We start from the raw sequence: 13,817 nt of genomic DNA on the forward strand, positions 1-13,817 counted from the left end.
CTGCCTTTACCATCACCCTTGGCGGGGTGTTCCTCATACCCACTCTCTGTGTAAAATGACCTACCTCTGACATCCCCCATCCCGCTGATCATCTTAAAATAATGCCCCCTTGTATTAGCCCTTTGTGCTCTAGGAACAAACCTCTGGTTGAGCACTCTTAACTGTGCCTTTTATCATCTTGTGCACCTTTATTAACTCACCTCTCATCCTCCTCCTCTACAAACAGAAAAGCCCCAGCTCACCCAACATGAGGAGAGAGAGGTCTTATGACAGGCAGCATCCTGGTAGATCTCCTCTGCACCGTCTCTAAAGCCTCCACATCCTTCCTATAATGACGACCAGAACTGAAGACAATATTCCAAGTGAGGTCTGACATGGGATTTTGTAGAGTTTCAACATTACGTCATGGCTCTTGAACTCAGTCCCCCAACTAATGAAGACCAGCACACCATAAGCCACCTTAACCACCCTATCAACTTGCACGGAAGCTTTGAAGGGTCTATGGACTTGGAACCAAAGATCCCTCTGTTCCTCCACACTAATAAGAAACCTGTCATTAACCTTGTTTCCTTGCTTCAAGTTCGACTTTCCAAAGTGAATTACTTTGCACTTCTCTGGGTTGAACTCTATCTGTCTCTTCTCAGCTCAGCTCTGCATCCTGTCAATGTCCCATCGAAACCTACAACAACCTTCTACACCACCCACAACTCCACGGGCCAATTCTTACCAAGTTTACCCAGTTGCCTGTCTGTTGTATCCAACAATGGCAGGAGAACTGTATGGGAGTGTTTTTAAGGTGGAAGATACTGGAGCAGTTCCACTCTCTTGGCCTCAGCAGTCTGAGTCCAGTGGTACAAGTAGCCATCACAAACTCGTTGAAGTGGATGCCTTATTGTGCCCTTCGTTATGACTGAGCTGCCTTCCAAGCCATTGGATCTCATCCGCCCAGTCCACCAGAGCTGACTTCACCTTCTGGGACGGCATGTCCCTATCTCACCAGGGTATGAAGCTGCCGGCTACCCTCGCCTGGTTTAGCCCGCCTGTCAAAGTGGTGTAGAGAAAGTTATCTGGACTCCATGGAGAGGGGTTAGCACAACACTTACAGTGCCAGCGACCTGCCACTGTAAGGAGTTAGCAAGCTCTTCCTGTGACCGTGCTCCGGTTTCCCCCAAAATCCAAAGACTTACGGGCTAGTAAGATGTGGGCTTGCTGTGTTGGTGTCAGAAATGTGGCGACGCTCGCGGGCTGCCCCCCACACACCCTTGGCCGTCGACGCAAGTGACACGTTTCACCGTGTGCTTCGACACACGCTGAGTGGCCACTATTAGGGACACCAGCTCGCGAATTCAGATATCTAATCAGCCAATCACGTGGCAGTAACTCAATGTCTAAAAGCATGTAGACGTGGTCAAGAGGTTTGGTTGTTGTTCATGTCAAACATCAGTATGGGTTAGAAATGTGGAATGATTGTTGGTGCCAAGTAGGGTATTTTGAGTGTCCCAAACAGCTGATCTCCTGGGATTTTCATGTACAACAGACTCTAGCATTTACAGAGAATGGTGAGAAAAACTAAACACATCCAGTGAGCAAGAACATCTCGTTAATGAAAGTGATCAGAGGAGATTGGCCAGACTGGTTCAAGCTGACAGGAAGGCGACACACATGTTAAATAAGTTAAATAACCACATGTTACAACAGTGGTGTGCAGAAGAGCATCACTGAATGCACAACACGTCAAACCTTGAAGTGAGTGGGCTATGCAGCAGAAAACCACGAACGTACATTCAGTGGGCCGTTTTATTAGGTACGGTAGGACTTAACGCAGTGGCCATTTGACAAATAAAGCTAATCTTTAAAACCTCTTACTTGCTCATTGCTGTTCTACGAGTTTTGAAATGGGACCGAGGGATTGTGATTTGGACAGGGAGAGTCAATGCCTGGAGAGAGTTGCAACACCGACTTCCTTTCAAGGATTGTGGTCAGGGTTGAGTAACGATCCCCCAGCCACCCCTCACCGAGCCTGACAACTATCGGGTTTCCACCACACCACGCTGCGAGTGAGCCTGTGAACACCACCTGTGCACTCAGTAACCGCGAAGCCAGACACAGAGCGACCGAAAACATTTCCCGTTTACTGAGAATCGGGCTGTTCTTGCAGTTGCATGCTGTGAAAGTGGTACTTTTGACATATGGGTTGGTCTCTTTGATCTGTCGGGTTGGAGTGTAAGATTGTTGTTTTTCACAGCTTAATTTTTCCTATTTTTTTTGTCTTAGAACAGCACAGGAACAGGCTTTTCAACTTGCAACGTTGACCCCCACCCCCCCCAAAAATGAATCCCTCCTACTTACACCATGTCCCTATCCCTCCATCTCCCTCACATTCACATGCCTATCCAAACATCTCTTAAAAGCCTCTAACATATTTGCCTCTACCACCATACTAGGCATCCACCCCTCACATCCCCTTTGAACCTACCCCTCTCACCTTCAATGATTGCCCTCTTGTGTTAGACATTTCAACCCTGGGAAACAGAAATTCCTTGTCTACTCTATCTATGGCTCTCATAAATCTCTATCAGATCTCCTCTCAACCTCCGACACTCCAGAGAAAACAGCCCAAGTTTACCCGGCCTCTTGTGATAGCACACACCCTCTAAACCAGACAGCATCCTGGTGAACCTCTTCTGCAGCCTCAACATCCTACCTATAGGACTGATGTGATACTCAAGATGTGGCCTAACCAGAGTTTTATATAATCGCCCATGTGTGTTTGATTGTCCAGTGAATTTTCAGTAATTCTCGTACAGCTGATTACCTGTTTGTCACACATACAGTGAAACGTGTTGTTTTACGTCAATGACCAACACAGTCCAAGGATGTGTTGGAGGCAGACAGCAAGTGTCGCCACGCTTCCGATGCCAATGTGTAACGCCCACAATTCACTAACCCTTACCCGTACGTCTTTGGAATATGGGAGGATACCGGAACCCACAGACATGGAAGAATGTTAACAACTCCTGACAGACACCGATGGAATTTAAATTGAGTTCCTGGTGCTGTGAAGTGCTACGCAAGTTGCTATGATACCGTGTTGCTCAGTAAGGCTTGTGTGGGAAGACTTCAGTGTGAAACAATAGTGCATGGCATCAAAATGGAATTGCGATACCGAGGGGTGATGCTTGACCTCTCAACATCTGGTTTGATCAAGAGGTTGTTTTCTACGCCAGTGTACGGTAGGACACTAAGGGATCTGGGAATACCGATTCATAATTCCTTGAAAGTGGCATCACAGCACGATAGGGTGGCAAAGAGAGCTGTTGGAACATTGGCCTTCATAGATCAGACTACTGACTACAGAAGTTGGGATGTTATGGAGCTGTATAAGACGCTGGTGAGGGCCAATTTGGGGTATTTTGTGTGCTTTTGGTCACCTACCTACAGAAAAGATGTAACTAAGATTGAAGGAGTATAGAAGAAAAATTACAAGGATGTTGCTGGGATTTGAGGAGCATAGTTACAAGGAAAGTTTGAATAGGTTAGTCCTGTACAGTTCCCACGTACTTACCATCTGCCTTATGTGAACAGGACTCGAAGCTCCTGAGGGGAAACAGGAAAAGGAAAATCATTATTAGAAGAATAGATCAAATCACCATGAAAGCTGAACAGGCAAAAACACCCTCCCACCTTCAGAATTAGTCTCTTACAGATCCTTCGGGACCTACCCAATAGAAGACTGTGAAAAAATGTGAAATCTCCCGTTTAGCCAGCGGCAGAGCTGAGACGCACAGGAACTTGGGTGGCTGAGTGCGTGCCTCTCAGAAGGTAAAGGAGGTAACAGAGTTATTATGTACAAGGGAAATACTAAATAAAACAGTAGGCTATCTGGACACTTAAGTCTGTTCTGTCTTAAGACCATACAACATAGGAGAAGAATTAGCCCATTTGGTTCATTGTTTCTGCTCCACCATTCTATCAGGACTGATTTATTTTCCTTCTCAATCCCATTTTCCCACCGTGGCTGTTCTGACTAATCAAGAACCTGCGGATTACAACAGGGTCTTTTAAGAGACTCCTGGAAAGGTACATGGAGCTTAGAACAATAGAGGGCTGCGGGTAAGCCGAGGTAACAGCGTTGTGGGCTGAAGGTTTTCTCTGCTTCTAACCTATCAAGCTCTGCTTTGACTTGGCCTCCACAGTAGGACCATGGCTGATCAATGCTTGCCTCAATCCTCCCCACAGCCCTCAATTCCTTGACCTTTCAGATCTTCCTCTACACCCACATTAAACATCTCTAGTGACCCGTTCTTGACTGCCTTTGGGGGCAAGAAATTGCAGTGATTCATCACCCCATGAGAGAAGTAGTTTTGACAAGCCCGCTTTAAATGACTTATTTTGTAACTACAGCCATTGGCCACACTTGTTCATTATTGCAAGTATCTAATCAGCCAATCATGTGGCAGCAACTCACTGCATTAAAGTATGCAGACATGGTCAAGAGGTTCAGTTGTTGCTCAGACTAAACATCAGGATGGGGAAGAAATGTGATCCCAGTGACTTTGACCCTGGAATGATTGTTGGTGTCAGATGGGGTGTTTTGAGTATCTCAGAAACTGCAAACCTCCTGGGATTTTCATGTACAGGCGGCCCGCATTTTTCAAATGTTCACTTTACGACAGCTCGCTGTTACGAAAGACCTACATTAGTACCTGTTTTTGCTAACCAAAGAGGATTTTCACTTTCACAAAAAAAAGACGACCGCTTTATACGTGTGTTTACCCCGAGAAAGACTACAAAGACCGTGAAGCCTTGTGTGGGCAGCTGTGTGCACGTGTGTGGACATGCGTAGGCGTGTATGTGCATAGGTATGTACTTGCCGATTTTTTTCTCCAAATCCATTTTGGCTCGCTGTCTTCCCGATTTCGGTAAGTGAAACTACACCGGACATACAATATTTCTACCTTATATAGGCTATATATTTATCATATCATTCCTGCTTTTACTATATGTTTATGTTATTTTAGGTTTTATGTGTTATTTGGTTTGATCTGGTAGGTTATTTTTTGGGTCTGGGAATGCTCAAAAACTTTTCCCATTTAAATTAATGGTAATTGCTGCTACGCTTTACGACATTTCGGCTTACAAACGGCTTCATAGGAACTCTCTACCCTTTGGATAGCAGGGAAAACCTGTACGACAGTCCCCAGCGTTTACAGAGAATAGTGCAGAAAACCATCCAGTGAGTGGCAGTTCTGAGGGTGAAAACACCTTGTTAACGAGAGGAGTCAGAGGAGAATGGCTGACAGGAAGCTGATAACCACGTATTACAACGTGGCATGCAGAAGAGCACCTCTGAAAGTGTGAAACGTCGAACCTTGAGGTGGATGGGATACAGCAGCAGAAGACCACGAACATACATAATACAGGACACACAAATTGTCCAGTGAGTGCATCTTCAATAGGTTAACGCACGTACCCTCTCTAACATCCTCACAGCATACCATTCTCGTCAAGTCAAAGAGAGCTAAGCCCAGGGTGATTCCGACAGGAACACATGAGATCCCGCAGATGCAGAGCAACACGCACACACGAAACGCTGGAGGAACTCAGCAGCAGGCCGGCCAGCGTCTACGTAGCAGAATAAACAACTGACGCTTCAGACTATCCTGATGACGAGTTAAGGCCCAAAATGTTGACTCCATAGTTGCTGCCTGGCCTGCTGAGTTCTAGTGTGTGCCGCTCAGGAACCCTGATCTTTGGCCAGCCAACCTTTAAAAGCTGAAGGTTCACAATAACTTACCCTGAATCCCATTCTGCTTATTGAAGCTGCGTTTGCCCAGCAAGGACACCGTTCCACGGTTGATATTCAGTAGAGTCCGGTTCGTCTCACTCCCTTTCAGAATCCTCGGCTTCATTAGACCTCGTGCTGCTGCAGATCAGAGGGACACATTATGAAATACCAGAGGTGGCAAAAAGAGAGAATCATCAGGAACTCTCCTCCACCCATCCCAGATATTTTTCAGGACCGCTGAGTACGCAGGGCCCTTAACATTATCAATGCTCCCTCCCATCCGTCCCACAATCTCTTTGATCCCCTACCATCAGAGAGGAGGTACCGTAGCATTAGGCCAAGGACTGTTAGGATGGAATAAAGTTTCTTCTCCCCAGGCTGTAAAAACACTGAACTCCCTGCCACCACCCGGGTCTCCTCACATATGAAGCGCCAATAGCGTTATACTGTTTACTTTTTAACTTGTGTCGTAAATGCGTCTTATGCTAAATGTCAGTCCTCTGAAATATATTTTATAGTTTCAGAGCCTTGTGGCGCATTGTGGCGGCAACCTTGCCATTAATTTAGCTTTCGTCTGTGTCTTTTTTAAACTAGGCAGAGTTGCCACCTGGACACTCAACCCAGTGTGGATGGGAAACGTGCAAGAAGCTGGTCAGGTTTGAACTCAGGCCCGCTCGCCTCAAAGTCCAGTGCAGACACTACCACACCACCGGACCGGAGGAACGTTGTTCTGCTTGGCAGCAGACGTGTGATGTTGAACGACAACAAACTTGACCTTTGAAACATCTGCCCTGGGCCACTGAGATCTGCCTCGCTCCTTCCTACAGCTGTTTCGGGTACTTTATTTTTTAAGTGACCACACGAGAGGGCGGAGAGCACGACCTGTCGAATTCTTTTGTTGCAAAGTTTGCAGACGATATGAAGACAGGCAGAGGGGCAGGTAGATTTGAGGATGTAGAGAAGCTACAGAAGGACTTAGACAGATTAGGAGAATGGGCAAAGAAGTGGCAGACGGAACAGTGTCGGGAAGTGTACGGTCATGCACTTTGATAGAAGAAATGAAAGGGTTAACTAATCTCTAAATGGAGAGCGAGTACTAAAAACTGAGGTGCAAAGGGGCTTGGGAGTCCATCTGCAGGATTCCATAAAAGTTAATTTGCAGGTTGAGTCTGTGGTGAGGAAGGCAAATGCAATGTTAGCATTCATTTCAAGAGGACTAGAATATAAAAGAATATATAGAACTAGAATATATTACATCCTTGATGTAATGTTCATACTTTATAAAGCACTGGTGAGGCCTCACTTGGGAGTATTGTGAGCAGCTTTGGGCCCCTTATCTTAGAAAGGATGTGCTGAAACTGGAGAGGGTTCAAAGGAGATTCACGAAAATGGTTCCAGGATTGAATGGCTTGTCACATGAAGAGCATCTGATGGCTCTGGGCCATCATTGGAATTCAGATGAGTGAGGGGTGAAAGATCTTAACAGAGTGGATGGAGAGGAGGAGAGGAGAGGATGTGAGTGTCTAAGACAAGAGGGAACAGCCTTGTAATAGAGGGGTATCGTTTACAATGGAGATTGGGAGTAAGTTAGCCAGGGAGTGGTGAATCTGTGGAGTTCTTCACCACAGGTAGTTGTGGAGGCCAAGTCTTTATGTATATTTTTAAGGCAGAGGTTGAGAAACACTGGATTGGTTAGGGCACAAAGGGATAAGGGGAGAAGGCAGGAGACTTGCACCAGGAGGAAAAATAGATCGGCCATGATGAAATGGTAGAACATACCTATGAGCAAGATGGCCTAATTCAGCTCCTATATACTATGGTCTTTTATTCTTAATGTGCTCAGTGGTTTGGAATCAATTACTTGGTTCTGCAACTTAAGTCTGAGAAGTTATATCTACATGAACAACAACTTGCTGGGCATATTTAAAACAAAGGTTCATAGGTTCTTAATTAGTAAGGGCATCCAAAATTACAGGGTCAAGGTAGGAGAATGTGGATGATGGAGATAAATCAGCCATGATGGAATGGCAGAGCAGACTTGAAGGGCAGAATGGCCTAATTCTGCTCCTATGTCTTCTGGCCTTAAAAGGACCACACTGTCGTGTCAGTGTTTGTGTGACCCATTCACTGCCCCCTCCCACCCAGGATAAATGCGCCAGCCTGGTTTAAAGTTCAGGGAAACCACCTCAGGTTCATGTGTTTGATGACGTGGTAACCATCTCTTGCAGGTGGATGTCACCCAGTTTTACTCCCTGATACAGGTAAAGGGCCAGAAACAAAAGGCAAACCATGGCCTCACTGCCACGGTTCAAAAGTTGGCACGAAACGTACCTAGCTCCGCCAAATCCTTCACGATAGTGGCTAACGACGGCCTAGTGACAGGCCGGATCCTGAGTGGCTTTAATGCTGCTTTTGGGAGTCTGACGGCACCTGTGCGGGGGAAAGAACAAGAGTGGAAAGTGTTCATGAAATCATCAGAATGGAACCAGTCACCTGCATGAGAGGTGCCTGGAAGGAATGCTCTAATCGTTAATAATTCAGCAGGACCAAACAGCCTCCTCTTCTTCCACAGTAGAAGTCCATCTAATGTAGGGGCTTCTACCCCAAACTCCACATTAGGTGTACTGATCTTAACAGGTGACACTTTTCATGTAACACTCCCTCTTAAACATACAAAAAGGCTCATGCACAGTACACAAAGAGGAGCATTTGACGGCTCTGTTCTCCTGAAGTTTAGAAGAATGAGAGGAGGGTCTCATTGAAAACTATTAAATATTGAAAGGCCTGGATAGTCCTGAGTAGATGCGGAGATAGTGGGAGAGCCTAGGACCAGAGGACACTGCCTCACAATAGAAGGATGTCTCTTTAGGAGAGAGATGAAGAGCCTTTTACCTCCTCTCACCTGCCTAGCACTTCCCCTGGGTTCCCCTCCTCTTTCCTTTTCTCCTCTATCAGATTCCTTCTTCTCTAGCCCTTGACCTTCTCCATCCGGCTGGCTTCACCCATCACCTTTTGCCTCCTTTTCCTCCCCCCCACCATTTTGCTCGATGTCTCCCCTACAAGGGTCTTGGCTTGAAACATCATCTGTTCATTCATTTCCATAGATGCTGCCTGACCTGCTGGGCCCCTCCAGCATTTTGTGTGTGTTGCTTTGGATTTCCAGCATCTACAGACTTCCTCACGTGTATCAGGAGGAATTTCTTTATGCCACAGGTGGTGCCGTCTGATTGTTGCTGCCTTTCACTGAGTGGTGCCAGGTTAAAGGGGTTATTGACGTTATCCTTCTGATGGCTGGGAACTCACATCCTTCACTCCTCTCCTCCCAATATGGGGCTGGCAGGAAGGGACACGAGTACAGAACTTTAAAAATGTGATTTAGAGCTCTGTTTTGGAGTTTAGCCTCAACACAAGCTTCCTCGCACTCCTCTACATCCCTGTTGGATTAGACTGTATCAGAAGAGGCTGGGTAAACAGGTGGTTTCCTGTGGAATGCCAGAGGCCAAGGGGAGATCTGATGGAGGTTTGAGCAACACACACAAAATGCTGGAGGAACTCAGCAGGCCAGGCAGCATCTGTGGAAAAAGTACAGTCGACATTTCGGGCAGAAACCCTTCGGCAGGACTGGAGAAAAAATGCTGAGGAGGAGATTTAAAAGGTGGGGGTGGGGAAGCGGAGAGAGAAACACCAGGTGATATGCTAAACCGGGAGGGGAAGGGATGAAATACAGAGCTGGGAAGTTGATTGGTGAAAGAGGCAGAAGGCCATGGAAGAAAGAAAAAGAGGAAGGGGGGAGCACCAGAGGAGGCAATGGGTGGGCAGAGATAAGGTAAGGGAGGGAAAAGGGATAGGAAATGGTGAAGGGGCTGAGGGGGCATTACCAAAATTTCAGAAATTGATGTTCATGCCATTAGGTTGGAGGCTACACAAACGGAATATAAGGTGTTGTTCTTCCAACCTAAGTGTGGCCTCATCACGATGGTGGAAGAGGCCATGGATGGACGTATTGGAATGGGAATGAGAAGTGGTGGGCGGCCACTGGGAGATCTCACTTGTTCTGGTGGACAGAGCGTAGGTGCTTGGCGAAGTTGTCTCCCAATCTCTGTCGGGTCTCACCGATATACAGAAGGCCACACCGGGAGCACCGAACAAAGTATAGGACTCACACATGAAGTGTCGCCTCACCTGGAAGGACCTTTTAGGGCTCTGAATGGTAGTGAGAGAGGTGGCGTAGGAGGAGGTGTAGCACTTGTTCCGCTTGCAAGGATAAGTGCCAGGTGGAAGATCAGTGAGGAGGGATGAACGGACAAGGGAGTCACACAGGGAGCAAGTGGATGGGGTTCTGCGGACAGAGTGTAGATGCTCGAAATTGTTGCCTGAAATGTCTGACGTCAGAAGGCATGCATTGAAGATGAGAGGCGGTAGGATCAAGAGGGATGAGGGATAAGTTTTTTTAGTTAGAGAGTGGTGGATGGCTGGTATGGTGGTAGAAGCTTTTAGAGACATTTGGACATTTACACCACATACTGCACCACAAAGCTAACAGCATTGTGAAGGACCCCACGCACCCCTCACACAAACTCTTCCCCCTCCTGCCGTCTGGCACAAGGTACCGAAGCATTTGGACTCTCACAACCAGACTGTGCAACAGTTTCTTCCCCCAAGCCATCAGACTCCTCAATACCCAGAGTCTTGTCTGACATCTACATCATTTACTATCATATTGTAATTTGGCCTCTACTGTGCCTAATGTCTTGTTTATTTATTATTGTACTGCCCAGCACTGTTTTGAGCACTTTATGTAGTCCTGTGTAGGTCTGTAATCTAGTGCAGTTTTTCTGATGTTTTACATAGTCTAGTGTAGTTTTGTGTTGTTTCATGTACCACCAGGGTCCTGGAGGAACGTTGTTTCGTTTTTACTGCGTACTGTACCAGCAGTTTATGGTCCAAATGAAAATAGACTAGACTTGGATAGACACATGAATGGGAGGAAGGTGAAGAGATATAGATAGGTGTCGGTAGGAGGGAATAGTGTTTTTGATTTGCTTTTCAGCTGGTTCAGCACAACATTGTGGGCCGAATGGCCTGTTCCTGTGCTGTTCTCCTCTATAACTGTCATTTCCTTGTAGTTTAACTTTCCTCTGCTTGTTTACACGTTTAAATAAATAAATAAATAAATAAATAAATATATTTGAACAGGGTGGACATTCCACCTTACTGTCCTTGCTGCCGTGGACTCAGCTCCATCTACCTGCCTTTTCCCCATAACCCTTAACTCCCCTGCAATTCAAAAATCAATCTAAACTGTGCCTTAACTGTACTTAATGAGGTACCCTCTTACTGCTTCCCTGGGCAGAGATTTCGTGAGTCACTACTCTCTGGGAAAAGCATTTTCTCATCTCCATCCAAAATCTATACCCCCAAATCTTCAGGCTATGCCCCCTAGTTCTAGTCTCACTCACTTGGAAGCCTTTCAAAGTTCAACCCCACATCTCCATCGAGAGAGGCAGGACAAGGCTGGCCAACAGGGCTCTGGGGCAGCTGCACTGGCCTGTGCAGTGGTTTACAGAAACACTGATGTACCCCAAACACGCCATCGAGCAGAGGACAATGGAGACAAGAGGTCATAATGGCCTGAGCTCCACTTAGGAGCCAAGGGCCAAAGTTACCAGCGGAAACAACCTTCCTGCCTCTATCTCATCTGTCCCTTTTATAATTTTATGCTCCTCTCATCTTACTGAACTCTGAGGTTGACAGCGTGGAACTGCCCCAATGCAACAGCTTTTCCACTTTAAAAACTCTCCTGCACAGGTCTCCCGTCATTGTTGGACACGACCACCTCTAAAACCTTTTCTGACAGCTTGCTCCGTACACGCACAACCCTCTGTTGCCCCTCAGGTCCCTTTTAAATCTTCCTCCCTCACCTAAAACCTATGCCCTCTAGTCTACTGGGAAAGAGACTGATGTGTATACACACTATCCATACCCCTCTTAATTTCAAACACACCTACAAGGTGGAAATGCACCTCCATTTGGCCCTGAAAGAGGCATCGAGTGAACTCTTCAGTGAAAAGCCCCACTTACACTCGGTCTTGATGGCACCGATGTTGACCGGGAAGTAGGGGCGTCGTGCTGCCCTCTGTGGCCGCAGGATGTCCTCGCAGAGGCGCCGGGCGATGCGGGTCAGCTTGGTCGTCTGCAGGAGGAATGTCTGCCGGTTCTTAGCCAGGAGCTTGGAGCTGTTGTAGGACAGGAAGCCCTGACCGTCCTGGCGCCCACACAGGCCCTTCGACCTGGGCTCCTGAAAACACAGTGAAATGTGTTAAAATGTGGCAACTGGAGAAAAGGCAGAAGACAGAGAGCACCCTATAACAGCAACTACTTTGCTTAAAGTGTCAAGACATTGTCCAGAAATCACCGCTGATTTCCCTCTCAATCCTATTCCCCTGCTTTCTCCCCACAACCTTTGACACTCTTGCTAATCAAAAACCTATCAACCTCTGCCTCTCCCTTAATGATTTTGCCTCCACCGCCATCTGCGGCAATGAACTCCCTTTACACACCCGCTGGCCTTAGGAAAGCAGCCAATGCAATCAAAGACCTGCCTACTCCCGAGTTATTCTGTCATTTCCCCCTCCTGTCAGGCATAAGACAGACACAAGCTTCAGAAGACATACCACAGGCACAAGGACAACTTCTACACCTCTGTTACAGAACTCTTCAACAGACCTCTGTTACAATAAAAATCAAGACCTCATGATCTACTCCTTGGACCTGATTGCCTGCAAATTCTGCCATGGACGGGGCCACGTCCGGCTGCGAAAGGATGGGAGTTGGGCAGAGCTACACAAACGCTGACGGAAGCTCCAGCCAACTTACCCCTGGGAGAGGAAAGACCTTCGAAGGTGGGGTAGCCCGGGGTCAACCCGAAAGACTGGCCCAGGACAGAGAAGTCTGGTGAGCTGCAGACTATGGCTGACCTATGCCCTAGCAGGGCAAAGGGCTGAAGAAGCATTGTACCCTCTCTGTAATACATCTTGCATTCCGTTTTCTCCTTGCAATACATGGTGTGCTTTTCGCTGTACATGTGAGAATAATAAGCTGATTATCGAATAAATGCAAGGGGAAAGATGAAAAAAAAAACTCATTGTGTAGAAACTTAAACGTGCCAGAGTACACAGCAGTATCTGAAAAGACTCAAATGTCATAACATCAGGATGGAAAACGCTCTTCCTCACTCTATCAGGAGCTGGCCAGTCCATTCACTTCATATTCCTTCTCTTGCCTTTCCCAGTTTCATAAAATGCAGGCACATACAGAGGTGGGGGGAAGAGAGTGGAGTCATACCTAGTTAATGCTCCAGATAGTGTGTGTTCCAAACAGTCTCTGACAACCCAGTCCAGCTCCTGGCCTTCACGTGCGGCTTAGCTACTAAGCCCAGTGGAACCGTTTCTACTAACAGGAGGAAGGGGCAGAGGCAGATTACTTGCACCTTAAAACCAGTCGCTTCGGACAGATGGGGCTTGTCAGCTCATCTAGGAGAAGGAAAACTCTGATCTCAAACCTCCGTGGCCTTGCAGCTGTACCCAATCACAGGGGAAGGCTTTGGCAGTAAAATCCAGAGCTAGAGTCCCTAAGGCAGTTTGACGTTGAGTTCAATGCTGACTGGTAACTCCTGCAACGCTGCTGGTGACAAACTGTATCGGTCTTTGCTGTTCCTTCGGGCTCATCAGCTGTGTGGAGAAGGGGGAGCCTGCTACAAGGGCATCAGCTTGCTCCCTGCATCGTACCACCCTGGCTCATGCATCCAGTCAGCTAGGATGCAATATCCACAGCTGACCCCCGACCAACGAAGGGCTCCCAATGGTAGTCAGAGACTTACCGAAGGAAGGCGTTGCTTGTCGCCGTCCAGTGCTGTTGGAGTCTTCAGGCCACCATACTTCTTCCAGTAGATCCAACAGGAGGCACACAGCCTGCACTGCATGTTGGGAGGTCCCCAGGCATACCACTGTTGAGACTGCGTGGCTGGAGG

General features: G+C 47.2%; 1 protein-coding gene and 1 long non-coding RNA gene across 5 annotated transcripts in view; one reads left to right on the forward strand and one right to left on the reverse strand.

Annotated features, from left to right (window-relative positions):
• The window catches only part of LOC132384068 (uncharacterized), a 29,695-nt gene extending 16,034 nt beyond the window's left edge, over positions 1-13,661 (forward strand). Inside the window, exons 2-3 of the long non-coding RNA XR_009508839.1 lie at positions 6,387-6,624; positions 12,430-13,661. This is a non-coding gene — a long non-coding RNA (uncharacterized LOC132384068). The remainder of the gene's footprint in view (positions 1-6,386; positions 6,625-12,429) is intronic.
• mta2 (metastasis associated 1 family, member 2) overlaps positions 1-13,817 on the reverse strand; it is a 108,655-nt gene that overhangs the window by 9,403 nt on the left and 85,435 nt on the right. For 3 of the 4 annotated variants that reach the window (XM_059955380.1, XM_059955382.1, XM_059955383.1), the window contains exons 13-17: positions 13,668-13,810; positions 11,870-12,086; positions 8,120-8,218; positions 5,798-5,926; positions 3,566-3,597 (exon numbers count right to left, since the gene is read on the reverse strand). In XM_059955380.1, coding sequence (XP_059811363.1) covers positions 3,566-3,597; positions 5,798-5,926; positions 8,120-8,218; positions 11,870-12,086; positions 13,668-13,810 — 620 coding nt within the window. The remainder of the gene's footprint in view (positions 1-3,565; positions 3,598-5,797; positions 5,927-8,119; positions 8,219-11,869; positions 12,087-13,667; positions 13,811-13,817) is intronic. The other variant, XM_059955381.1, reaches the window with a different exon arrangement.

This window comes from Hypanus sabinus, chromosome 31 (assembly GCF_030144855.1).
Source record: "Hypanus sabinus isolate sHypSab1 chromosome 31, sHypSab1.hap1, whole genome shotgun sequence".
Lineage (NCBI taxonomy): Eukaryota > Metazoa > Chordata > Chondrichthyes > Myliobatiformes > Dasyatidae > Hypanus > Hypanus sabinus.